The 27,687-nt window shown below is 36.1% G+C and overlaps 1 protein-coding gene across 2 annotated transcripts; it reads left to right on the top strand.

The window, feature by feature from the left end:
* Positions 1 to 822: 822 nt before the first annotated feature.
* SNAPC1 (small nuclear RNA activating complex polypeptide 1) lies at positions 823 to 26,804 on the top strand. Of its 2 annotated transcripts, XM_038544886.1 has the most exons (10): positions 825 to 1,043; positions 3,794 to 3,953; positions 4,104 to 4,244; positions 4,995 to 5,099; positions 9,962 to 10,120; positions 12,686 to 12,754; positions 13,487 to 13,549; positions 16,661 to 16,811; positions 22,850 to 22,948; positions 25,462 to 26,804. In XM_038544886.1, the coding sequence occupies exons 1-10, from the start codon at positions 916 to 918 to the stop codon at positions 25,512 to 25,514; spliced, it is 1,128 nt and encodes a 375-aa protein (XP_038400814.1). In that variant the 5' UTR covers positions 825 to 915; the 3' UTR covers positions 25,515 to 26,804. The 2 variants fall into 2 exon arrangements, with proteins under 2 accessions (XP_038400815.1, XP_038400814.1); XM_038544887.1 differs by lacking the exon at positions 9,962 to 10,120 and having other exon boundaries at positions 823 to 1,043.
* Positions 26,805 to 27,687: the final 883 nt, after the last annotated feature.

Genomic DNA, 27,687 nt, shown 5'->3' on the forward strand with positions numbered 1-27,687 from the left:
AAAAAAAATTGCAATACTATTTTCATAAGACTCCAACCACAACTAAACAATCTATTGTTTAGAGATCCATGCACATGTCATAAAAATACATACAAGAGAATGAGAAACAAAACAAGGTAGTTGTTACTAAGGTAGCGGTAGAGGCAGGAGACTAGTTTAGAGGAGTTCACAGATTAGTGTGAGAGTTGGTAATGCTCCTGTCCCACACAGGTAGAAGGGACACAAATATTCACTTCATGGCTATGCTTCTTATCTCAGATAGGTTACATAAAGTTTTCTGTTTACATAAAAATATTACATAAAATTTTAAAAATAGATCAACAATCAGGAAAGTTGAGTTGAGCAGATCTGCAGCCAGATCATCTAATGCTTTCTGTTATATTGGGATACCACTCCTACAGAATAAAAATAGCACACCCTGCAATCTGAAAATGGTGCAAAGTACAAACTACCACTCCCTATCTAGCTCCAGGGAGAAGCTAAGAGGTAAAAGCTGACTTCTGTCATAGTGGGGTCACCTTAAAGGAAAGGGATAGTGAGAGTAAAGCCAATTTGCACAAGCTAGCCTAATGCAGACCTAAAATCCTTCTTGGGCTCACAAGACACTTGAGATCAAAACCTCTTCAATGAAGTTTAAAGGAGTGACCTTAGGTCTCTCTGTTAAGGAGAGCAGAGTAAGCAAAAAAAAAAAAAAAAAAGGGGGGGGGGGGCGGGGGGGGCGGAAACAGGCCCCCACGCATGCGCAGTAAGCAAAACCACGTTTCGCACGCGACCGGGTGGAGGCGGAGCTAACGAGGCCGGATAATACGTCACGGAGCGTAAGTGCGTCCTGTTGTAGGGGGCGGGAGGTCCGGTTGCGGTTTCCTCGGCGACATCCGCGGGTTAGTTCGCTTCGGGCCTGCGGGCTTCGCAGGCATGGGGGCGTCTCCCGGCCTGCAAACGGACTGCGAGGCGCTGCTCAGCCGCTTCCAGGAGACGGATAGCGTGCGATTCGAGGACTTCACGGAGCTCTGGAGGAGTATGAAGTTCGGGACCATCTTCTGGTGCGTGTTTCTAGTCCGCCGCCCGCCTCTCTCCCAGGTGGGAGGCGGCGTAGGACGCCACTTTGTTCTCCGAGGCATCGCTGGATCCGGGAAGGGCTGAGAAAGGCGGCAGTGTCCGAATGCTGCCGCCAGCCCCGCCGGGCCTCATTCCTGGGCACTTGGATTGGTTTCGACTGCATCGTTTTGCGGCTTCTTGACGCGTTTGTACTTCTGCGTGGCCGCCTTTCGAAACCCTTCCCTCCATCTCCTGCCTCACCGTGGCCTAAGCCCCTCCTCATTTGCCCTCTTCCACTGTTGTTCCCTAGAACCCCATGTTTAAAAACAAACACCTAAGTAAGAACAAATCCCAGCACGACTGAATTCATGTCTCACAGAATAACGAAAGTTGTCTTTCTAAAGTGCAAATGGGATCCAGTCACTCCCCCCGCGTACCACTCCAGTGATTTCCAGTGCCCTTAGGGTAAAGAAAGCTCAGATTCCCTAATACGCCTGACGGGCCTCGGTTCGTCTCTGCAGCTTTATCTGCCATTCGCCTCCATGCACTCACTTGCTCCATTCTGCCTGTGGCCCTTTTTGGCGTTTCCAAAGCCTGGAACTTTCCCCCAGCTCCTGCCTGTCCACCTTTTTCTTCACTCAGATTTAAGCTCAAGTGACAGTTCTTTAGGGAAGCCTTCCTTTGCCCTTCTAGGGTAAGGTAAGTAAGGCGTTCATACTCTGTTTTTCCTAGGGCGCTCTGTTTATCTCTTGACTTACTACAGGTTATTGTGTGTTAAGTTCAGATTACTGAGCCCCACTGAATTTTTTTTATTTTTATTTTTTAGATTGTATTTATTCATGAGAGACACAGAGAGGCGGGCTCCATGCAGGGAGCCTGACATGGGACTCCCATCTCGGGTCTCCAGGGTCACACCCTGGGCTGAAGGCGGCGCTAAACCGCTGAGCCACCCGGGCTGCCCCTGATTGTCAGTCACAGTCCACAGAGTAACTTCTTTGGTCAAGTTACTTGCCTGAGCTTCTATATCTGTAGAATGGAGATAGTGATAATACTTCATATCATAGTTCTGAGGATTAAATGAGATAAAATATGTTGAGGGCACTCTAAATGCTCCATAAATACTCATCATTATTATTACTGCTTTAAAATTTTCCCTTCACTAGATAGAGCTCTGTGAGGACAGTGACTGGATGAATTTAGTATCCTTTAGCATAATATATATGATATTGGAAAAGCTAAATAATTGGCTGAATGAGTCCTTGTGATTAAAACTCTGTTTTCCTGGATAAAAAATGAAAGTTTTCTTTTTTTTTCCTCAATGTAATAATTACTTATGTAGTTTGTCCATTGCATGATTTGGAGGATAGAGAGCTATTTGTTGTATAGTCAATGAAAGGAAAGGAAGTACTTTTTTTTAAGAGTTTATTTTTTTATGAGAGAAGGAGAGCATGAGCTGGGGACAGGGAGAACTGCTGATGAACGGGGAGCCCGATGTGGGGCCCTGTCTCAGGACCCCAGGATCATGACCTGAGCGGAAGGCAGACCCTTCACCGACTGACTGAGCCACCCAAGTGCCCTGGAAAGGAACTAACTTTTTAATGGCTACTAAATGTAATGTGTTTATAGCTTAATGTATTTAATTCATAGAACAACTCTGAAAAGCAAGTATATAATTATCCTTGTTTTATAGATGGGGAAATTGAGGCTTAAGGAGGTTAAGTCCATGATCATAAACCTAGTAGGTGGTAGAGCAGATAATGAAACCTGTTATGTCTGCTGGTACCCAAAACCCATGGTCTTTAAGTGCATCTCCCTTGAAAAGTGGCAGTTAAGGAAAATTTTGCTGGAGTTACCTCAATATTTAGCTAATGGGAAAAACTAGAAATGAGAAAAAGGTAGGGACTACTTGGGAATAGTGATGTTATTTAGAAATTGCTTTGGTTGCTAAAACTACAGTAAGTATTGTGTATTTTTTTTTTAGTATATTTATTATTTGAATAGCCCAGGCTTTGGGAGTATAGGGGTGTCTGCTTTCCTACCCTGTTTTTTCTTTACTTTGGTGAGCTTTACCCTGCAGAATTGGGAGGAGGGCATGGGTTACGTTGTATTGTGGTTTTCTGAATTTTTCATCTAGGTGTCTCAAGGACAAATGAGGTGTAGTGTGAATCCCTGAGAGCATTGGGGAAAATCTCCGTTATATATTAAAATGCATGTAATTTTTGTATTTTATTCTGTATTATAACCATGATTATTTTAATATTTTAAATGCTTAAAATTCTTAACCAGGAATAATTTGTGACCCCTCCCCTTTTGCTCCCCAATTCAGCAAGTAAAATTGATGCTTTAGGAATATGCATCTTGGGATCCCTGGGTGGTGCAGCGGTTTAGCGCCTGCCTTTGGCCCAGGGCGCGGTCCTGGAGACCCGGGATCGAATCCCACGTCGGGCTCCCGGTGCATGGAGCCTGCTTCTCCCTCTGCCTGTGTCTCTGCCTCTCTCTCTCTCTGTGACTATCATAAATAAATAAAAATTAAAAAAAAAAAAAAGGAATATGCATCTTGTTTACCTAGTGTATGCCTGTGCCTCAGGATAATAAGCACAGCAGAAAATTAGGTCTTTGTGCTTGATCATGAAAGGATCAGATGTAGGATACCCACCCCTTCAGTTTCTAGCAGCTGCTAGAATATACCTCTTTTAAATTTTGTTCATTACGTATTTACTTAAGAGTCATAATATATTTTCTCTTTGTTTTCTAGTGGTAGAATGAGAAATTTAGAAAAGAACATGTTTACAAAAGAAGCATTAGCTTTGGCTTGGCAATATTTTTTACCTCCATACACCTTCCAGATCAGAGTTGGTGCTTTGTATCTGCTATATGGATTATATAACACCCAACTGTGTCAACCAAAACAAAAGGTAATACTTGTTTTCCCTCAGCAAAATAGGAAATTGGTAAAGTGTTTTTATAACAAACTGATATTAATAGGAATGCCAGTGTTTCAAAATTATAATATATTTGTGAAAAAAGATTTACCTTTAATAACAACGTTTTTACTCTTGTTGCAGATTAGAGTTGCCCTAAAGGATTGGGATGAAGTTTTAAAATTTCAGCAAGATTTGATAAATGCACAACATTTTGATGCAGCTTATATTTTTAGGAAACTACGACTAGACAAAGCATTTCATTTTACGGCAATGCCCAAATTGGTATGTTATCTAAAATAGATTGTTTTTCAAAATGAGAGATTATGCTTCATTGTTCATAAAGTACCTCAGTCTCCATATATTGGAAAAGATATTATGTAATTTCCAATACTTGTAGAAAGTTTCTTAAAAATAGGAGAAAATGATTTCTGATTACTTTTTTTTTTTTTTGAAAACAAAAATTCAGTCTCCTTTTCAATGCAGTGTTTTTTTAAATGCTGTCTATTAAATTGTTAGAAAAGGAAATTAGTTTTGGCATCTGCCATTTGCTTATTTCTTTATTCAGAGAACAGGTTACTGAAAGAGGACCAAGGAATTTTAATATTAGTTGGTGAAAAGTTGAAACTTCCACTAATAAAATATATTTCTTCAATCATGACAGTTGAGACACTAGATTGAAAGAGCACTAGGTCCTAAGTCTGGTTCTGACATCAGCTGGCAAATCATGTAACTTGTCTGAAGATCATATGAATTTATAAGTACATGGCATGGCATCTTAAAAGTTGTTTTATTTATTTATTTTTTTAAGATTTTATTTATTTACTCATGAGAGACAGAGACATAGGCAAAGGAAGAAGCAGGCTCCATGCAGGAAGCCTAATGTGGGACTTGATCCCGGGACCCCAGGATCATGCCCTGGGCTGAGAGCAGGCACCAAACCACTGAGCCATCCAGGGATCCCCTTAAAAGTTGTTTTAAAAGTCTAATAGTTTTTGGAAAATAGTTATCTGAGAAATATTCATTATCATATAGCTATCATATAGGATGAAGAAGAAAATTCAACGAGCTGAAGTTACAGAAGAATTTAAGGACCCAAATGATCGTGTAATGAAACTTATCACTTCTGATGTATTAGAGGTAAATTTGGTTTTTTTTGCCCATCAAATATTAGAAAAAAAATGTTTTATTTTTAACTATATATTGAAGTTGTACCTTCATCTGTGGGATACTGGAATTTTTTCCAATGAATTTAACCAATCAGAGAATGCTTATTGTTATTCCAAAGTATCAGAAATAATACACCCTAAATATATGAAAATTTATGGAATAAATCTTGAACCTCAGAAGCAAAAAGATGTAGAAGACTGTAATTGGACTCAGGATATTTAGATTCAAATACTGAAACCACCATTTTTATTTGACTTTAGATAGGCCATAAAACAAGAATTAAAGGGACTTTATTTTTATTTTTATTTTTTAACATTATGTATTCATTTCCTATTCCTTTTTATAATGTCTATTTAAAAACCCATTGAGAGCAATAAGTCTATTCCTTTTTTTTTTTTTTTTTTTTTAGATTTTATTTATTTATTCATGAGAGACACAGAGAGAGAGAGAGAGAAAGGCAGAGACATAGGCAGAGGGAGAAGCAGGCTCCATGCAGGCAGCCTGACGTGGGACTCCATCCTGAGGCTCCAGGATCAGGCCCTGGGCTAAAGGCAGCACTAAACCACCCGGGCTGCCCCAATGTTGCTATTCCTTTTTTTTTTTTTTTTTTAAGATTTTTAAAAATTTATTTATTCATGATAGAGAGAGAGGCAGAGACACAGGCAGAGGGAAAAGCAGGCTCCATGCCAGGAGCCCAACATGGGACTCGATTCCGGGACCCCAGAATCGCGCCCTGGGCCAAAGGCAGGCGCTAAACCGCTGAGCCACCCAGGGATCCTCTAATGATGCTATTCTAATAAAAATTTAAAGTCAAGAATTATGGATAAGAGGCACAGTCATAAAGTAGCTTTACCAACTAATGTATTTTGGTATTTTATTTCAGTTGTTTAGTATTGAGAAAAAAATCTTTCACATGGATCAGTAGTAAGACTCACAGAATTTTACATGCATAGAAAAGCACTGCCCTGAAAAACAAAACCCACTACAGGACTACAGCCTTAGTAATCCATGATATATTAACATTTCAAAAGAATGGATTCATTCATATATATTAAGAGTGGAAAAAAAAAAAAAAAAGTGAGAGTTCTCATGAGAGAGTGAGTCTAACCAGATGGGAGCCTTCGTCAGATTTTTTAATCTCTTTGAGCCTTAGTTTCCCTGTCTTTAATATTAGGATTACCATCCTCATTTCATCCAATTATGAAAATTGAAACTGAATTATGCCTGAGTAATGCTGAGGATGGCATGTGGCACATAGTAGACTCCTGATAAGTGTTACTCCTTTTTTTTCCTCAACTATTCAATCTTCCTATATCAGGAGTAAAAGAGGGATCAGATCTTTGATTTGCTCAAATGTTTCTCTGTGTTGTAGATGCTACCATATTCTGATAGCTTCAGCCTGTCAGATAACACATCTGATTTGTAATTAAGGTAGTAAATCAATTTTTTAAAAAAACTTATTTGAGAGAGAGAGGGAATGAGTGTATGTGTGAGAGCTGGGGAAGAGGCAGAGGGAGAAAGAATCTCAAGCAGACTCCCTGCTGAATGTGGAGCAGGATAAGGGGCTCAGTCTCAGGACCCATGAGATCATGACTTGAACTGAAATCAATAGACGTTTAACCAACTGAGCCACTGAGGTGCCCCAGCAAATTGATTTTTGAAAGTACTCTGGGTGTGTTTTGTAAAATAACTATTTTAAAGCAAGAATTGTTAATTTAAAATCCATGGATGACCTTCAGATGGTCCATGTATCCTTTTTTCCCCTACGTTGTATAATAAACTGTCATACATATGGACACTTGGTTAGGTTGAGATATCATAACTGTCTTCAGATTCTCAAAGGTGTTCATGCCCCCTGCCACAAAATATAGGAATTACTGCATTAGAAGGAAGCTATTTTGCAGGAGCTTAATAAGATGTTTTGTGTAGATTATTTTATTCCTTATAATATCCCTGCCAAATAGGTGTTTTAAACAATTTTTAATTATTTGTTAAACTTCAAATTTTTATTTAGGTTTAGGGTAAGGAGTCAGTTAGGAGAGGTTGTTTGGAAGGAGGAGGAGGAGAAGGGTTCTTGCTGTAGAGGAGGTGGGCAGGTCTGGGATGGAAGCCCAGGGGAAAGACTAGCATTGAGCAGGAGAAGCCTGATTCCTTTCAAACTTGAGGAAAGAAGGTGAAAATGGATTCATATGATTAGTTGTGAAGAAGAGAAGTAGAAGGCAAACAGATCTAATAGTCTGAAATTTAAGAGAGGGCCATTGGGAGTTCAAGGAATTGAGAATAGAGAGTTTGGAATAGTTATTGGGAAGAACAGAAGGTTTGGGGATACCAGAAAGAATTTGCCAGGAAGTACTGAGGTTAACCATAAAAAGAGAGAGGCAGAGGGTGTTTTAGAACAGCAAGATGTTGCATTATTCTTATTCCTATTCTTCTAATGAAAAGGAGGATTTGAATCCAATTGGTTGTAATTTTTGGTCATGGACTAATAGGGTGGTAGAATGTTAACTTTTTCCAACACACCTTCTTTTTTTTTTTTTTTTTTTTTTTATAAAGATTTTATTTATTTATTCATGATAGTCACAGAGAGAGAGAGAGAGAGAGAGAGAGAGGCAGAGACACAGGCAGAGGGAGAAGCAGGCTCCATGCACCGGGAGCCCGACGTGGGATCCGATCCCGGGTCTCCAGGATCGCGCCCTGGGCCAAAGGCAGGCGCCAAACCGCTGCGCCACCCAGGGATCCCCCAACACACCTTCTTAAACGTGCTTTTTAAGTTCTTTTACTCTTAAGAATTAAAGGTTCTGAAGGTGTTGAATTAAAGGTTCCTCTGTTTAAAAAAAAAAAAATTGTTTATGTCAGCAAATAGGTATGGAAGATTTTAGAGAACAGAGCTGAGGTGATGCACAATGGCATATCCTATAGGGTGATTGAGGAAGAGGGTCAGAAGGGCCAAGCTAGGAGCTTCTGTATAAAGTCATCTTGACTTTATCTAGGGTTTTTGGCTTGCCACTGATCTGCTTTGAGAGCCTTATCCCTCAATACCTCAGTTGACTGTCCTGTCCTAGCATAGTCTTTGACCCATTCTTACTATTAATCCTTACATTTAATACTTCTCTACTTTCCTTCTATTGCCTGCAAATGCTATTAAGTTTGCCTGTCAGTGACCTGTATTTTTGTCCTCATTCTGCCACTTCTAGTTTTGTGGTTAAAAGGAATAATAAAATGAAAAGAATAGGACCAGAACTTGATTTTTGTTGAATCACTATATTGTACAGCTGAAACTAATATGTTAACTATAATGGAATTTTTTTAAATGAAATTAATATAACTGTATGTTAATTATAATGGAATTCTTAAAAAAGTATATGGGGAAAAAGAAACTTTTGACTATTAATTTTAACTCTGCTACTTAAATATGACCTTGAACTAGTCATTTCATTTCTGAGTCTTTCTTTATACAATTATAATGATGGCTGTTATATGTTGAGTTTTCAGCATGTTCAGGAACTATGTTAGATGCTTTATGTTGTTATCTTAACTAATAGTAACCCTGTAAAGGAGGTAGTATTTTCCTAATTTTAAAAACAAGGAAACTGAGGTTCAGAGAAGTTAAGTAATTTGCACGCTGCAAGGTGTAGACTAGATTTGACTGTCTAAGGCTGTAAAGCTCTGAAGTTCATTGTTTTATTTCTTAATCCTTTACCTTTGTATAGTGCTTTACATTTTATAGAACACTCCCACTTGTAAAAGCTCACTTGATACTTTTATACTGGATTAGATGGCATCGCTTAATTTTGTACAGATGTGGAATATGATTCTCAGATTGAGGTATTTGCTCAAAGCTACAGTCTGGCAAGTGACAGAACTCAGGCTCAAAACCAGGTCCAGCGTAGTGATCTTTTCCCTATATTCTTCTGCATGTACTATATGGGATATAGTACACTATAAGCTGTAGAAAGTTAGAGGCTCCCCATGTCTAGACACTGTTCTCCTTTGAATATCATGCATATGTGAGTATTCACCACTATCCAGCAGTTTCTGATTGCTTGAACAGATAGATATCTGTCAATTCCATCAAAACCTACTGGAAATGAATGGAGTAGCCTAACTAGGGATGATTCAGATGTTGGAGAGATCATCTATGATGGAAGTGTCAGTAGTTCTCTGCTGGTCTTTGCGCTAAGGCTCAATACTGGTTTTATCTGTTTTCCAAAGTCTGCCTATAATGTGTTATCTTTCTCCTTACCTCATAGACCTACCCATTTGGCTGGAGGTTTCTGGGGAATAAATGTCTAAGTGATAAGTGATTCCTCAAATATTGTTACACATTGCCTTCTATTTCTTTTAATCCCGGATCTTACTAGTGAAAAAATGATGAAGCTTATAAGCACATAGGCTTTGAGATTTGTGAAAGTCAGCACATCTCGGTGGAAGATTGGGTGAGAGTCATTACATAGGAATTTATGGCTGAAAATAAAGAATTGTTAAATATCCTTGAAATGATAATATAAAATTTAAAAAAATACAGTCTTGGTTGTCATTAGTGATATTTAATGATGTTATACTGTAAGTAAGTTTTGTTATGTCCTATCTTTTCCCCATCTCTCTCCATACAGTGTATATTAATGTTTGTTGAGTTAAATTCAGTGACTCATTATCTCTGGAAAGCAGCTTCTTCATTAATAAAGTTGTACTATTTTGGCTGCGTGATTATATTATTTTCAATATATTGTAGCATGTTATTCCTATCAACTTAGTCATTTTATTTTGAGTTGGTTTCGCCTTTAAGTTTCTCCTCAAAAATTGAAATAAAAGACTCATCTTTTTACTTTTAGGAAATGCTGAATGTTCATGATCATTATCAGAACATGAAACATATAATTTCAGGTGATAAATCCAATCCTGACAAAGCCCTCAGCTTGATAAAGGATGATTTTTTTGACAATATTAAGAACATAGTTTTGGAGCATCAGCAGTGGCACAAAGATAGAAAGGTATGTGACCGCTTGTTTGATGCCTCACCATGTATTCACCTGGTACATTCATGGCTGGACATAAGTGAAGAAGTTGAGATGCAGCTTAGTTCAGTGCCTACTTTCTTCTGGAGTTAAGATTTCAAGGGCTTTATTTTCCTAGCTATGGTGTTGCCAGATGTTATTTAACCATACAAACAGATTTCGTATGTAATTATATAGTGAAACAATTATTAATAACAATTCTATAATACATGTTAAATAATACACTGTATATACAAATACACTGTATATATGTGTATATATATACACACACATACACTATATATTTATATATAATATTGGTGTAACTATAGACGAATAAGTAATTGTGGTTTTCCAGAGCTTGCACACTGGCAGTCTTTGGGCCAGATCCTACACACAGGTGTGGTTTATTTGACACAATGTTGATCCTAACATTGTTTTATTTTTTAATTTTTAATTTTTTAAGATTTTATTTATTTGAGAGAGAGAGCATCCGCACACAAAAGTGGGGGGAGTGGCAGAGGGAGAGGGAGAAGCAGGCTGCCCGCTGACCTGGGAGCCCGAAGAGATTGATCCCAGGACCGTGAGATCATGTCCTGAGCTGAAGACAGACACTTAACTGACTGAACCACCACCTAGGGCACCCCTAACATTGTTTTAAAAAGTTGAATTAATCACTAGCATTTAAATTTTTATGGACTTCACTTAAAATTTCAGACATCCAACTTCTCTTCTCTAAAACTTCTCTTCAGTGGTTTGGGGGCACCTGGGTAGCTCAGTCAGTTAAATGTCCAACTCTTGATTTTGGCTCAGGTCATGCATGATCTCAGGGTTGTGAGATTGAGCCTTCTGTTGGGCTCTAGGCTCAGCACAGAGTTTGCTTGAGATTCTTTCCCTCTCCTTCTGCCACTGTCCCCATTTCCCCAGTTCACATGCTCTTTCTCTTTCTAAAATAAATACATAAATCTAAAAAAAATTTTTTTAGGGATCCCTGGGTGGCGCAGCGGTTTGGCGCCTGCCTTTGGCCCAGGGCGCGATCCTGGAGACCCGGGATCGAATCCCACGTCGGGCTCCCGGTGCATGGAGCCTGCTTCTCCCTCTGCCTGTGTCTCTGCCTCTCTCTCTCTCTCTCTCTGTGTGACTATCATAAATAAATAAAAATTAAAAAAATAAAATAAAAAAAAAAAAATAAAAAAAATTTTTTTAAAGTCAGTGGTTTGGTAACACAGGTCCCATTTTTCTGCATGGCAGCATATGCTAGCCCTGAGTGGTGGCTTCTTCCATTGTGGTAGGACATGCTCTACCTGCCTCAGTTTATCCATTTATAAACCTCATCAACATAAATCTTCAATTTAGTTTTCTGATCCAAAAACTGATGCTGGAGCTGCCCATATTCCACAGTAACCTTTTCATGTAGGGAAACTTTCTTACTCTGGAAACCTTAGGGCCAGCCTTGCTAACTTTAACTTTGAAACCACTACTCCATCTTATTTTAGGAAATCCTTTTAGGAAAAAATTAATGTAGTATATAAGCAAGTTCTGATGACTTACTGTGTGTCTGGTATTGTGTTAGTATTTTCACAAATGTTAGATCCATATTATTATTTTATATATTGTCTTTCAGAAAGATTGGCTGCCAGCTTTTGGCTTTTCATTGTATAAAGGGAGCTGGCTTAAAAAAATAAAGGGAGCTGGCTCAAAACTTAATTTTACAAAAGATGAAGAAAGTGATGAGATTACAGTCTTGGGAAGAAGAAAATAATTTGCTTGCTCTACCCATATTTATTTTAATGAGAGAGCACATTTTAGAATGTCTGAATATTTTGTTATAAATGGGTTACACAAATGACCTAGGCTATTCATGTAAAACTCTATTATATTATCTTTTAGTACTTTTATAGTACTTCTTTTTATATTACTCTCTTTTAATAAACTCTAGTTAGCATTACTAAGACTTCTGAAAACCTGAAGGAAAGGAGAATAAAAGTTTTTTTTTTTTTTTTTTTTTAAAGATTTTATTTATTGCGGCAGCCCCTGTGGCTCAGCGGTTTAGCACTGCCTTAACCCCGGGGCATGATCCTGGAAACCCCAGGATCGAGTCCTGCATCAGGCTTCCTACAGGGAGCTTGCTTCTTCCTCTGCCTGTGTCTCTGCCTCTCTCTCTCTCTGTGTCTCTCATGAATAAATAAATAAAATCCTTTAAAGGAGCCTGATGTGGAACTCGATCCCAGGACCCCAGGATCACAACCTGAACCAAAGGCAGATACTCAATCACTGAGCCACCCAGGTACCTCTTAAACCAGTTTTCTTACTGCTATATGAAATGCATGTTTTCCTTCATTAGGAGGATTTAGGCATTTTATTGATAAATTTTAGAACTATTTTGAAACCTAACCGTGATATTAATGTCAGGTGGTGAACCATGCTGTAATAATGTGAAATGATCTTTTAGTTTTGCAATAATTGAAAGTAAATGATTCTCATTGCTATGAAATGATTTGCAATTGATTTTTAGTTAATTCGAATTATAAATGTGCATATATAACTTTTTTGTTCTTTTAGAATCCACCCTTAAAATCAAAAGTTAAAGATGGAGAAGAAAAGAGAGAAGGAAATTCGCAAGAATCAGAGGTCAGAAAAATTCACTATATGATTGTTTACAGGGGAGTATTTGGGTTAGCTTCTTTCATTTTACATGTGGCTGTGATTCTATATACAAGTATCATGACCCTTGGTCACTTTTGTAACAATTATCTGAGACAGTTCTGAAACATCAGTTCTCTGAAGAATTAGTCTGGTTTTTTTTTTTTTTTTTTTTTTTTTTTTTACTAGAAACCCTGTGAAAGACACATCAAGTGTAGATTGGGAGTGAGGATGCTAAGTGTTTCTACAGGGAAAGGGAAGCATAATGGTGGAAGGTGCTCTCAGTCCATACACAGACAGAGCAGGGTGTTTGCTAAATGTCTTTCCTTCCTGTCTGACTTTGAACCAGTATGGAGCTCTAGCTACAGTTAGTGCTTCCTGCCTCCAGAGTTTTCATCCATCTTGGTGGATGAGACAAGGAGCCATCTTAGGACATAGGCAGATGAGGGGGGAATGGCCTGATCACCAAGGGTTTCATTCATAGTCTCCTTAAATCCTGAATAACAGCAGTCAGTAGCCACGGGGATGGTATTGTGAACCCGCTATGAGAATGTAGTGTGCATGTATGTCTTTGGCCAATGTGTCCAATAAATGCTAATTTCTTTGACCCTACCTTTTGTCTCAGATCTCATTTCTGGTAACAAATACTGGGGAATCTGTAATTTCTTTTAAGGTTTATGTGTGTTGACTTTTTCCCCTTCCCGTTTCTTTTTTATCCAGAGATGTGAAAGGGCAGAATCCTTAGCAAGAATAAAATCAAAGGCCTTTTCAGTTGTGGTTCAGGTAAGTTATTTTGTTAGTAAGGTCATTTAGGAATTGACTTGATGCTTTTTTGACATTATTTTTAATCACAGTAATACATGTACATGGTTTAAAAAGTCTAATACTATTATAGAGCTTATATTACCCGGCAGTCTCCTGTTCCACCACTTCCACCCCTGTATTCCTAATCCATCTTCAACTTTTTCTCTTTTAGTTGTCTTTTCTGGTCTTTACCTGGAATTTTGATACTGTTGCTTTTTATTGTCTTCCAGCTTTTAGTATTATTTATTTATTTATTTAAGATTTTATTTTATTTATTTATTCATGAGAGAGAGAGAGAGAGAGAGAGAGAGAGGCAAAGGCACAGGCAGAGGGAGAAGCAGGCTCCACGCAGGGAGCCCGATGCGGGACTCCATCCCGGGCCTCCAGGATCACGCCCTGGGTGGAAGGTGGTGCTAAACTGCTGAGCCACCCAGGGATCCCCACTTTTAGTATTCTTGATTGTGAAAGGTTTTAGGATTTTCTCTCTATCCCTTGAGTTTTGAAATTTCATGATAATGTAATTTGGTATGGGTCTTTTTCTCCATCATTCTTGGCTCTCATGGCAGGCATCCATTTGATCTGATAGCCTTCAGTTCTGAGGAGTTTTTTTTTTTAATAAATAATTGCTTTGATAGTATTTGCTGCATTTTTTTGCTCCTTCTCTTGAATTTTTATTTTCTTATTTTTCTTTTCTGTTTTCAATCTCTGTTCTTAGGGAGATTGCTTAAACTTTATCTTCTGAATCATATTGGATTTTTAATTTTTTTTATTGCTAAGGGTTTTTTTTTTTTTTTTTTCTTTCCTTCTCTGAATCTTTTCTTTAAAAAAATGTATTTTGGTGGGCACTTGGGTGGTTCAGTGGTTGAGTGTCTGTCTTCGGCTCTCATCATGATCTCAGCATCCTGAGATTGAGTCCCACATCGGGCTCCCTGCATGGAGCCTGCTTCTCCCTCTGCCTGTGTCTCTGCCTCTCATGAATAAATAAATAAAAGCTTTTAAAAAAATGTATTTTTTGATGTAATATCTTTATCTTTTATCTCCTTGAGGATGTTCATTACAGTGTTTTGTAGATTACCCCTTTTCCTCCAGAGTTCCTGTTTTTATTTTTGATCTCTTTCATTTTGGTGGCATTTTTAAAATGTTTGAAGAGCCTCAGATCATATTTAAGAGTGGTCATGTGGAGATAAGACTTTTTAACATCAGTATTTCTTTTTGTTGGATCTTGTCATTTTTACCAGACAGCAACCTTCCATTCCCTTGTCGGGAGGAGGGAAGGGTAAGTAAGCCCAGCTACCAATATTTTGGGAGCCTACAGAGAAAATCAAGAGGTATACCATTCCTTATGCAGGTTTCACTTAACTTCCCTATTATCAGGAAAGGCTGGCTGGCACCTTCTCTGGGTTAGCCTCTCCAGAGAGCAAGCCCCCCAGTTTTTTTTTTTTTTTAATTTATTTATTCATAGAGACACAGAGAGAGGCAGAGACATAGGCAAAGGGAGAAGCAGGCCCCATGCAGAGAGCCTGACATGGGACTCGATCCCAGGTTTCCAGGATCACGCCCTGGGCTGCAGGTGGCGCTAAACCGCTGCGCCACCAGGGCTACCCCAAGCCTCCAGTTTTCTATAGGAGGTCAGTTGACTTTGGGAAATGGGACACTATTGATTTTGTAGATTTTCAGCATATCTCTGATTTTTAGACCCATTTCTGATGACTCTCATTTCTGATCCACTTGGATTAACTTGCTTTATAGTAACTTTCTTGGTACAGGCAATTAGATTTTAGAGTTCTTGATTCTGTTAGGTCAGCTATCGTTCACTGTTCCTACTACTAAATTTTTTTTAGCAGCTGTGTTGTTTTCTATTATCTTGTTTTGTGAGTTTATTCATTTTTATTTTCTTACACTCATTTTAGTGGGATTTCAGGAGGAAGCACTGATAAATTTATGTATTTAATCCCATATTTTTTCTTGGATTATTTTCATGAGTATAAGAGTGTCTTTATCCTGTGGAAATTACTATCATTTTCTAGTTGTAGAAATGAGAAGGAATAAATAAAAAAATTAAAAATGATTATAGGTTAGTTAAGTACTACATATTTGCTATCCCACAGTAAATTGAGTACAAAATATTGAATGAAAGCCCTAAGGATAATAAATTAATTAATCCAAATTGTTTTAAACCAGAACTGTTCCATGGTATATAGTACTAATTAATGTTTAATGTGTATCTTAAGATATAAAATACTTTTTAAAAGTTATTAAAGAATTAAATTGTAATTCCCACAAAGTATTATAAGAGTGTGTCATAGCATAGCTGCAGGTTTTTTCTTTATTGAGGTACAATTAACATAATGAGTAATAATTTTAAATATCTGTTAATACCTGGACTGTGTATGTCACATTAGCTGAAAACTCCTATAAGGACTCTGCTTAGGCAAATAATGGAATTCATTGATAAAACTGAAATGTCCTTGCGCTGTCCCTCAATTTCTAACTCTTATGTTGCTTTCACTCTCTTCATGTGTTGTGTCTGACAGCCAGCTTTGCACATTCCCAGCTCTAGGTTTTTAGAAAGGAAGAATTTTCCTTCCTAATAGCTAGACAGAATTTTAAAATTGAGCTGTGATAGAGCTCACATGCCCACTCCTGAACAAATCAGTGGCTGTGGTGATGTGAAACTTCTGACTAGATCAGTGGCATATACCTGGAGCCAGGCATAAAGTAGTTCCACTCACAACACATGGTGGTAACTAGGAACATAAATGTTATTAGAATAAAGGGAGGATAGGATATTAGGCAGTAAGAAACCATACTCATCCTTTACACCTGTTTCCCAACCATGCAACTACAACTACGTTTTAACCCAACAACCATATTTTTTACCCAATTTGAGTAGATGATGACAGCTGCAGGGAGCCTTTCCTGTTGTAACAATAAAAGAGTATATTTATGCACCAAGTATTAAGCCAGTATAATGGTGAAATACTTTATGACTTATTTTTCCTCCTCTTTGTATATTTTGCCTTTTCCTAAATTGGTCAGTTGGATTCATTTTGTGATTCATTGTGGTTAATTGGATTTCTAACTCTTAAGGCATCCAAGTCAAGAAGGCATCGTCAAGTCAAACTTGACTCTTCTGACTCTGATTCTGCATCTGGTCAAGGACAAATCAAAGCAACTAGGAAAAAAAGAAACAAAGAAACATTGAAATCAGAAGGAAGGAAGATGCCTTCCAGAAACAGAGGTAACTTTTTAGTCTTTTGAGACTGCATGAGGGATAATGGATCTTGTTTACAACCTCTTCTCACCGAGTTTTCTTTATTAAAAGGGGTTAGGTACTTGTTTGAGAACTTTGTGAAATTTAACATAAAAAATAAATTTTCTTAGATTCTTAGAAACTGACTGCTTTAAGGGACCCCAGGAGTTGACATATTCATCATTTCAAAGATGATGAAATTTAGGTCCACACAAATTAACTAACTTGTCCAAAAATGAAATAGCTAGTTGTAGAATCATTCTAGAATTATCCAGGGCATACTTTATTAGTACTTTTTATGTGTGAATTAAACTTATGTGTAGAATTAGGTATAAGTAATACATTCTATTAACTATATACTCTATATAAACTATATTACCCTTTAGCTGTACTAATTTTCCTTTAAAATAGTGTGTTTATAAAATTAACCTTGGTATTTGATTCTTAAAGAAATGACTATATATTTCAATAGTTTAATTTTTAACAAATTACACAAGTAATATATATTCACCAGACATAAAGTTGGAATCTAATTAGCAGGCTCAGGAGTAAAAAACATTGGAAACATTAGGAAAAATTTAATGCTTGATACAAAACACACTCCCAGCTACTACAGTAGTATATAAAGATATATTATGGCTTTTCAACAATGTTTTCTTTCCTATATTGAGGCAGTGGAAGGAGAATTGAAGTTAAATACCTTTAACATAGTCCAGATATGATGAAGTTCGGTAAGAGTTGCTTGAAGTATACTGAAAATTCAAAGGAGATACCATATTTGTTAAGGACAATCAGGAAATACTTCAAAAGCAGAATTTCTTAGTTCTTTTTTTTTTTAAAGATTTTATTTATTTATTCATGATAGATACACAGAGAGAGGCAGAGACACAGGCAGAGGGAGAGGGAGAGAAGCAGGCTCCATGCAGGGAGTCGGATGCGGGACTCAATCCCAGGTCTCCAGGATCACACCCTGGCCAAAGGTGGCAGCAAACCGCTGGGCCACTGGGGCTGCCCTCTTAGTTCTTTTTACAAGATTAGCAGATATTGGGAAGAAAACTGTTAGACCAATCTCACATAAGTATTACTGAAAAAAACTTGTGTTATATATTTTGAAAGAATCCCAGATATAAAACAATTTGATGAATGCATTTTGTTCCAGGATGCAGGGATGGTACAATTAGGAATTTATCAATATAATTTGTCATACAAATAAGCTAAAGGGGAAAATGTGAATTCATTTTAATAGTTACCCAAGAAGACATTTGATAAAATCTAGCATCCGTTCTTAATTAAAAAAAGAATCCTTTAGATTAGGGGGTCAGCAGACCTATTGTAGATAGCCAGAGAGTAAATATTTTAGGCTTCATGGGCCATATGATTTCTGTCAAAATTACTCAACTCTGCTATTGTAAAGCAGAGGTACTTTATGCTCTAAAACAGTGCAAAATAGCTTCAAAACTGTTTGCAGCACATATAATAATGTTAACATTTCTAATTTTAGGGAAGCTCTTATAAATTAGTAAGAAAAAAAGGCCACCACCCAGTGTAAAAACTCCTTGGCAGGCAATTCACAAAGTGCAGTCAACATGCATATGAAGAGATTTTTAATCTCAAAAGTTAAAGGAATGTAAATTAAAACATGATTTTTATATAATTTATTAGCTTGGCAAAGAATTAGGATAAGTGAATACCCACTGATAGAGTGTAAAGAGGTAAAATCTGAATTTAAGTGGGAGTATAAATTGGCACATCCTTTTTAGACAGCAATTTGGAATCATCTGTCAAAATTTTAAAGGTATGTGCCTTTTAATATAGCAATTCAATTTTGAGGAATTTATTCTTTACAAGTAACAAAAACACACGATATTGCAGGATTGTTTGAAATGGCAAAGACTAAACAAGTCAAATATATAACATCGAAAAATTGGGTACATAAAATTGTCAGCCCATACAAATGGGTATTTTGCAGTTATTAAAAAGCTAGAGAAAGTTTTATATATAGTGACATGAAAATAGATCCAAAATATACCAATGTATTACTTAGTGTATTACTTAGATTGCATTTCTGTTTATAAAAATATCTTAAGGGGTGTCTGGGTGGCTCAGTTGGTTGAGTGTCCAGCTCTTGGTTTTGTCTTGGGTCATGATTTCAGGGTCATGGGGTCCAGTCCCCTGTTGGGCTCTCTGAGCTCAACAAGGAGTCTACTTGTCCCGCTCCCTCCCACTCTGTCCTGTCCCTCCCCCCTGCTTGCACACACATACTCTCAAATACATACATACATAAAATCTTTTAAGAAATACATATGTAGACATAAACATAATGTTTATCATTAAATCTAGAAGCATATTAATAGTGGTTAATTCTGAGGATGGGATCATGAGAAATTTCCAAGCCCATGAATTTCTATAATGTTGTGAATTTTTTGTGATAACTGTATGTTACTTTAGAAATGAGGAAAAAAATCCAAAGTTTTTTTATTTTAATATAATTAAAAATACTTTCACAGACTTTAGACAAATAGAGGGATTGGCGTGAAAAAAGCAGGGTAGTTGGAAGTATAGTGACTCCCTTCTGCTTGAGAGTATAAAGGATGTGTTGAGGAGCTACTGTTAATGTAGAAAAATATGTCGAGGATTGTATTTCGACCAGCCCTGAGATGTGGAACCATTAAATTTTGGTAGGCAGAGGGGAGTCATTGAGAATTCTGAGCAAGAAAGTGGTATGATCAGTTTTCTTAGAAAAAAATCAGTCGGGAGTAGTGTGGTTAGGTAGGTGGGGATAAACTGAAAACAGGAACACTAAGTAAAAGGCTGTTTAGGAGTAATGAGTATCTGGCTAGGTGGTTGTAGGAATTGACAAAGAAGAGTGACAGATATGAGAGCCAATGTATATTACCAAATGTAGATGCCAACGTAGCTATATGTAACCAAATATAGAGGCTGGTGGAGAGGGACAGGATAAGGATGCTTAATGCCTAAGCAACTGAGGGAATGTTGGTGCCTTTGACAGAAATAAGGATCACAGGATGAAGACTTCATTTGGGGTAGAATTTGCCCAAGTTTGCCTTTCCAGGTCCAATTCCTGTAATAGTTGTCTGGCACATAAATAAGTGCTTAGTGTAGTGATTGGATTTACTTAAGTTTGTTTTGTTTTTAACCTAGGTCTGTATTATTTAAGCTTCAGCTGTATGTGTTCCTCATTCCTAGACTATACACATTTCTGGAAGTACATCAGTAATAGTAATGTTGATATGATGGTGAAGAGAGTAGCAGCTGTTATTTCTGTCACACTTAATATCTGCCATGCTTTTTTTTTTTTTACATGTTCAAGGTTACCTAGCTAATAAATGGAGCTGAGACTCCAATAGCAGTGTGTCTGAATCCAAGCCTGAATCTTTAACTGCTATACTTGCTGTCCCTCAGGTAACTGGAAATGTGAGTCTGGAGCTCAAATTAGACATGCAATTAGTATATTGTATTCCGGCTGCATGTCTAGTAATCATTTGTTACTAGAGATTGAGCAATAGTCTATTAGTTATAATTGTATCCTACTCTGTTAGCTTTGAGCATAGTAAAACTAAGTGCCTGATACCCTCTAGGGAGTTAGTTTTGTAATGATTTAGGTTAATGATTTAAATGTCAAAATTTACTTTTTAGAAGTTTAATTATTCTGGTTAATATCTCTCTAAAACATTCTTCTCTATATATTACTTATTTTCTACCATGTGCGTTTATCATTTTTATTTTTATTTTTTAATTTTTTTTTTCGTTTATCATTTTTATAATTAGAAAAATGTTTAAATGTATTTTATTTTCTCCTATTTTCTAGAACAGTATATCCTAAACATAATTTAATTTTCTCTTTATGAATCAGGGTTATCATCATAAGCATATTATGTTACTAGGTTTTATAATGCAGTGATCGTATCAAGAAATATCTTGTGTGGAGAAGTGTATACTTATGGCTTCATGCTGCAGTACTTTGTCAGTTTTTAGGTTTTACTTTTTAAAAAGTTTTTTCTGTTACATTTATCATGGTAGGTGTCTTCTTTCGGTTCTCGTTGTAGCTTATAGCAATTTTTTTTGTCCTTTTGCACCTTAACTGTAATGGTTTCAGAAACTGGTTGGCCCTTCATTTCACTTTTATGTAAAATGAATGTAATCAGGTTCTAGATAAAGGCTTGAACATACTGGTAACTAAAGTTCATGAACCTTATTTAATATGTGGACTTTGAGATAAACATCTGAAGTTTTGTGTGTTTGCTTGGGTTTCTGGCTGCAAAATAGATGGGTGAAGCACTATATTTGTTTTTAAGAGCTCTTAGAAAACACTGATTTTTATTTTATTTTTATTTATTTATTATTTTTAAAGATTTTATTTATTCATGAGAGACAGAGAGAGAGAGAGAGGCGGAGACACAGGCAGAGGGAGAAGCAGGTTCCGTGCAGGGAGCCCGATGTGGGACTCGATCCTGCGTCCCCAGGATCAGGCCCTGGGCTGAAGGCGGCGCTAAACCACTGAGCCACCCAGGCTGCCCTGATTTTTATTTTTTTAAACAATATAGAAATCCATCTCTTAAAACGTGATTATTCATCATGTGACTAAATAAGGCTTGTTTCTCAACTCTCCCTGTTAACTCAAAAATCCTTACCTTGATGTGGTTGGATAGATTCTATGAGGTTGTAAATGTGGAGTTAGGGAAAAATCATTAATAATGGGTATGGATGGACATGGCTAAAAGTTAACTTGGGTAGATTGTACTAATTTTGTGAACTGAAAAACTTTACAGGTTCAAGTATTAAAAAATAGGTTCAAGTATTAAAAAAATGTAATTAGATGTAGAAAGAGATTTCCTAAAACATTATCGATCATCTTAAAAATCGTGTAAGTTATTGTAGTTAGTATTTATGATTTGCAAGTAAAGGTAAAATTCTACTTTAATGATTTAATGGGAAACTAGTATTATTTTAAGTTTGAATTATGTTTACGTGGAAGCTTATTGCTACAATTTATTCAACTCCACCTTAGAGCAATCTGTATTTATTCCATAAACTCCATATTCCGTTAAGAATCTCATTGTGTATGTGTTCAGAGCAGAAAATTTTAAACTTATTTTCATTTAATTTCTTGCCTACTGTGCTGACAGGAATGTATTAATGTGTGCTAAATGAAATACTGTGGTATAAAATCGTTGAACCCATATTTAATCATTTAATAAACATTTATTCAGGCCCTACTGTATGCCAGGCACTTTTCTAAGTGTTAGGGATACATTGACTGAAACCAAAGTCTGTCTTTGTGAAATTTATATTCTAGTGGGAAGAGGGAGACCATAGAGAAAAAAAATTAACATGTAATAATAGATCAGGTGGTAAAAATATTGTGGAGAAGCATAAGGCAGCATGAGGAATGAAAATATATGTGGGCGTTACTGTTGAGACCTGAAAGTTATGTGCTAAATGAGACCTGATAAGACAATTGTATTTGATCAATTTGGTTAGGATATTTCATCGGGCACTAGAAGGTTGATGTAGAAAAATACTTTGGAAAATGGTAAGTCAGTGGCAAATTATGACTAGAGAAATCTATCTTGTGGAGCACATGTAGTGAGAAGAGAAAGTATACATTCAAAAACAAGGCTATTACCTTTAAAATTACATTTGTGATTAGTTAATTAAGGTGAATTAAGACACATGATTATTCTCTGTTGTCTGCAGATAAAACCCGTGATGTGTGTGATAAAGCTTGAGTAAAATATTCATGTTTGGATAATTTCATTTTTTCTCTTTTCCTCCATTTTCTTTTCTTTAATGGAAGAATTAGATTTTTTTTCAAAGCATAGGTACAAATATAATAATACTTAAAAATAGATATTTATTTTAAAATGCATATTTCTCTTTACCATTATAATTTTAGCTTTTAGTTTAATTTTTATGTTCTTGCAATAATGCCATTATTTGTGTAAAAATTTTTCAAGATTAATCTTTTTGTTTTTATATGAACTCATTTTCCCAACTATTTCCAGATGACATGCAGAATGTACATAAAGAAGATAAATCATTGAGGCTGAGTATGCCTGTAATTACAGAAGAGGAAGAGGACAATGAAAGTTTTAGTGAACCAGGTACAGATGAAATTTTGTCAAACTACTAATGGAAAGTTATGCTTGTAGAGTGAGGTTTAGAACTTTTGAAGAGCATGATGGTTGGCTGTGTGTTCTCGTGATGCTTTTTTCTTTGACACATTGGAGAATTTTAGTATTCAACATGACACTTAAAAGTAAATGTTAATACAATAAGTAAATGGAAAGGAGAAGTAATGGTCAGTTGAGGTGAGAAGGGAAGGCTAGATAAAATACCATTATTAGTATGTGAACACACCTCATCCTGAGGATGTCTGGAATGTGTTCGTAACAAAGGGTTCACAAAATACAAATTTCTGGATATAACTTTAAGAAGATTTTATTGTTAAAAAAACAGTTATTTAAAAAATAGTTATTTCAAATTTGGATATAAAATTTTCACCTATAGAATGATGATCGTAACTAAATAGTTGTAAATTGCATGATGTAAATTAAAATGACTTTATCTGTTAGTGTTATAGTTTTCATAATTTGTAGTGTTTATTAAACAAGCTTAATTAATATTGTCTCTAGTAATAATTAGAGTATTACAGAGAATAAGTTATATTTAGCAGGCTAGGCTTGATAATTGGTAATCCATCAATGATAATGAATATGTGTTAAGAATAATGCCTAATGACTTTTTTTCATTTTGGCTTTATATTTATTTAGGCATTTACTGAGTGCCTATTGTGTTTCAAACACTTAGCTATGTACAGGGCTGTAAAGATACATACTACTGGAAAAAAAAAGATACATACTACTGGAATTTTAGAACCATTTTATTTTGATCACAGTTATGGATCTGAGCACAGTGACTGGCCCACAGGGACTTATATACATATTTGTTGAATGAATCAGATCAGTCTGTCCCTTCAAGGACCTTAGAGTTTAGTTAGGGAGAAAAACCAACCCAGTTCATTATGGTAGGGAGAAGCAGGGTGTTACAGAACTATATAGACAAAGAATAGAAGTATATAAAAAAAGAATAGACACTTACAAGGGAATATTTGTTCCTTTAGAAATGTGAGTGCCTCTGTGATTTGTTTATTAGTATAAGATACTCCTTAGTCTTATGATGAGTTTCAGATTGTAGTTTCTTTCCAGTCTTGATTGGTGGATTTTCTTGTGAGCAGTTAAACTATATATACATACCTTTAAGGCTCTTTGCAAGTCCCATTTAGTCTGTCAGTTTGTGATTTTTAAAAATTTGGTTAAATTATAATTTAATTAATGTACATAATTGAATTCAAATAATTTAATAATATTATAGGAAATCACAGTCTTCCGACTCTGGCTTCCATTTCTTTCTTAATCACTTTGACTCTTTATTATTTTGGTATTTACCTCTGTGTCTCAAAAAAACCATGTATTTTGTCACTTATTTATGTTTTAGTTCTGTGGATTATCTCTTGACTTTACAGTGAGGAAGGCAAGGGTGTAGTTCTCTTTAATACATTCTTCATCTCCCACTTGAGACACATGTATACTTCTCAGGCCCCGGCCTTCCAGTATAATTATTTTAGTTATATTAGTATTCTGCATTTACAAAACATTATTGACAACAGAGCCCTGTAATCTACTATTATTCTTCCTTAATGTGTACATTTGTTTTCCCTAGAGACTGATAACTTTTTGCCTTACTAATTTATTTTTTCTGTAGACTTAACACTAATTTATCCTCAAACTCTTCCTCGATTGAGTAAATCTCCTATTGGGATATTCAAATACAAGGTGAATTTTGTCATTTTCATCTTTTAAAAGAGTCTCTGGCTGACCTCCGACCTGCTTTACTGGATGGTTTGCTCTCTTGGCCTGCTCCACTCCATCCTGGTCACTGCTGTCTTCTAGGAATCTAGAAGATTCCTGGAATCTCTTTTTCTTCTTACTTGTTTTTCCTTTTTCTTCTTTGTCTTTTCTTGTTCCTTTTCCTATCACTCCTCTTTTGTTTTTCTTTGATGGGGAATATTTTATTTCTTTACATCTTTCATAATTTTCATGTTGTATTATCTTACTATTTTTTTTTGTTTTGAATGATTTGTAATTTTTAAGTTCACAACTGTTTTTAGATAAACACGTATTTGGATGTTGGTTGTTGGTTATGACATCCATTGTCATAGCCAAAAAGATGTATGGTACTAGTGGTTTGGGTTACGTTTTCAGGTTTAACTGAAATGAAATTCAAATCTTAATTACTCTCATTGCATTAGTCTGTATACCTTCCGATCTGGCACACTGGGTCTATGCTAGCTGTAGGAAGAGAATATCCATATGAAACCACTTCAGAGTAGCTTATTATTAAATAGGATTTAGGAAGAAAGAATAGGATCTACAGTAGTAAGTAGTAAGTTTTCAACTGCAGTTATCATTTTGAAGAAAAGAATGTATATGTTAGGTTTAGGATTTCTTGTTGGAATTTTGTTGTGAGAACATTCCAATTAAACAGCTCTGTAGTTTAAATGTATGTTACCAGTTATTTTTTAGAACTGACAGACTTCTTAATTTTATGTCTTTAGAGTTCACTGCACCCAAGAGGAAAAGAAAATACAGAACAAAGAACCTGGTATAGAATTCTTAATGTTGACCTTTCTGACAGAAGAAGAGATTTATATTTTGTATATTGAACAGGAAGACTGCTGGTATTAAAAATAATTCTTCTTGGAAACTGTAGGTTATTTCTTTGAAATGGCAATACTGTAACATAGGTCTAGATTTATAAAGAAACAAAAAATCAGAAACAAGTATTTACTTCAGGATTTAGTTTTAACATTTCCTTTTATGATGCATAAATGGAAATAAAATTTGGATTTAGAATGTAATAGAAATAATCCTGTTATTTGCAGGTTATTGCCATTTCCTGTAACTTTTTGTGATGTTATACTTAGAACAGTTTTGATAATACTATTTAAAGTATATATTCTTAAGGTAGTAATGTTTATGACATGCAAGTGTCTAATTACGTTTACAGTCTGATCATGGACTTGTTTGTTGTATATTAACCATTTTATATATTGTATGGTTAAGTGCAATATAATTTTTGCTTTATTTGCTCTATTTTTGAACATATGGTTAATAACATGATTAATATTTAGGAAGCCCAGTTTCTACTTCTGCAATCAATAAGTATTCTTTGGTGCTTGTTTTAAAGCTCCCTTTGGCCTACATTTACGTATGTATATATAGATATATGTATGCATGTGTCCATATGTATACATATATGATTAGTTCAGTACATTTTTAAAGTACAACATTTAAATACTAATTATTTCTTTAAGATAAAGTACATTTAAATATTATTTCTTTAAAAAAATTTTTAAAGATCTATTTATTTTTAGAGAGAGCACATGTGTACATGTGCACGCATGTGCAGTGGCTGAGGGAGGAAGAATCCTAAAGCAGACTCGCTGCCAATCAGGAAAGCCCCATGCAGGGCTCAGTCCCATGACCCTGAGATCATGACCTGAGCTGAAATCAAGAGTTGGCTAGGTAACCAACCGAGCTAGCCAGGTACCCCTAAATACTAATAATTTCTAATAAAACCTTAAAGATTAGTAGTGTAAATTCCAGAATGTGTCTATGGTACAGAATAGATGGTACAGAAAAAAATTTCTGTAGCTTTGTGGATGTGCCTCTGTTAATTTCTCATTTAAGACATATGGAAATCACTTAAGTGATGTTTGAATTGTTCCTAATAGCAGCCAACCTCCATACCATGTGGTTGGCTCAGCCTGTCCTACAGTTGATTATACTCCATGTTGTTTTCCAGCATTGTATATTCAGGAATTTGGCAAATGTCCTGTGAGTGAAAATGTGTGTTATCTATAATCCTTTAAAATAAAAATACTAATGCTACCCCAAATGAACTTTCATTTATTAGAATCTGTGCTATCACATTAACTACCAAACAGAATTATTTCCCCTGATTTCAGATGTCTCTGGTAGTGGATGGTGTAGTTTTTATAACGTGGACATTGAACAGAGCTTCAGGGTTGTAAACATTCTAGTGTTGGGGCACTTGGAGGTATGATTGGCCTCTTGTGTACGAGTTTATTGGCTAGAACTTGTCTGATCATTAACATTTACAAACATTTTACAGCTAACACAGTGAGTTGCCGTCTGTTTTTTCATAATAGTACTTAAACAAAAGACAAAGTACCATTTCACTTGTACGATGAAGAAATTCTATCTTAAGATGGTAAGTGCCTTGCCCACATTCACAGAGTTAGTAAGTGATGCATCTGGGATACAAATATAGGGCTCTTGCCTATAATTTCAGTGTCATTTTATATAAGCCAACAGAAATGGAAATCCAAAGGAATACTTCTGACTGCAAGCAGTAAAACCCTATTTTGAAGTGGCCTAAGCAATAAGAAAAGGTGAAAACCAGTGGAGTCTCAACGCAGAGTGGTTCTCTGGGTTGTAAAGTACGTCAGTTCCATGATGGCTTCATATACAGGTTTGGGTCTTCAGGGAGAGCTTTATTTCAGTGTAGGCAGCCGTTTACCAGCCAAATTCACAAATGTCAGCCAATGGCCAACCTTGCAGGAAGGCCCTTCTAAGGACTACAATCTCAGGCCTACTTTGGTGCCTCTTCTCTGCACAGGTTCATTTCATTTTTCACTATTTCGAACACTGCTGTGTTGATCATTGGGTGTATATTTTGGTTCACTTAGGTTGATATTTCTGTTGGGAAAATCTATACATGAATTTGCATGTCGGACTATGTGTGTGTATGTATATAT

Source organism: Canis lupus, chromosome 8, assembly GCF_011100685.1.
Source record: "Canis lupus familiaris isolate Mischka breed German Shepherd chromosome 8, alternate assembly UU_Cfam_GSD_1.0, whole genome shotgun sequence".
Taxonomy (NCBI): Eukaryota; Metazoa; Chordata; class Mammalia; order Carnivora; family Canidae; genus Canis; species Canis lupus.

What these genes read in the sequence shown, in the direction of transcription:
- SNAPC1 (XM_038544886.1), top strand. Translation starts at nt 916, where the DNA reads ATGGGGGCGTCTCCCGGCCTGCAAACGGACTGCGAGGCGCTGCTCAGC. An exon ending in TTACGGCAATGCCCAAATTG is followed by an intron (nt 4,245 to 4,994) that starts GTATGTTATCTA and finishes ATTATCATATAG; the next exon opens with CTATCATATAGGATGAAGAA. An exon ending in AGTGGCACAAAGATAGAAAG is followed by an intron (nt 10,121 to 12,685) that starts GTATGTGACCGC and finishes TTGTTCTTTTAG; the next exon opens with AATCCACCCTTAAAATCAAA.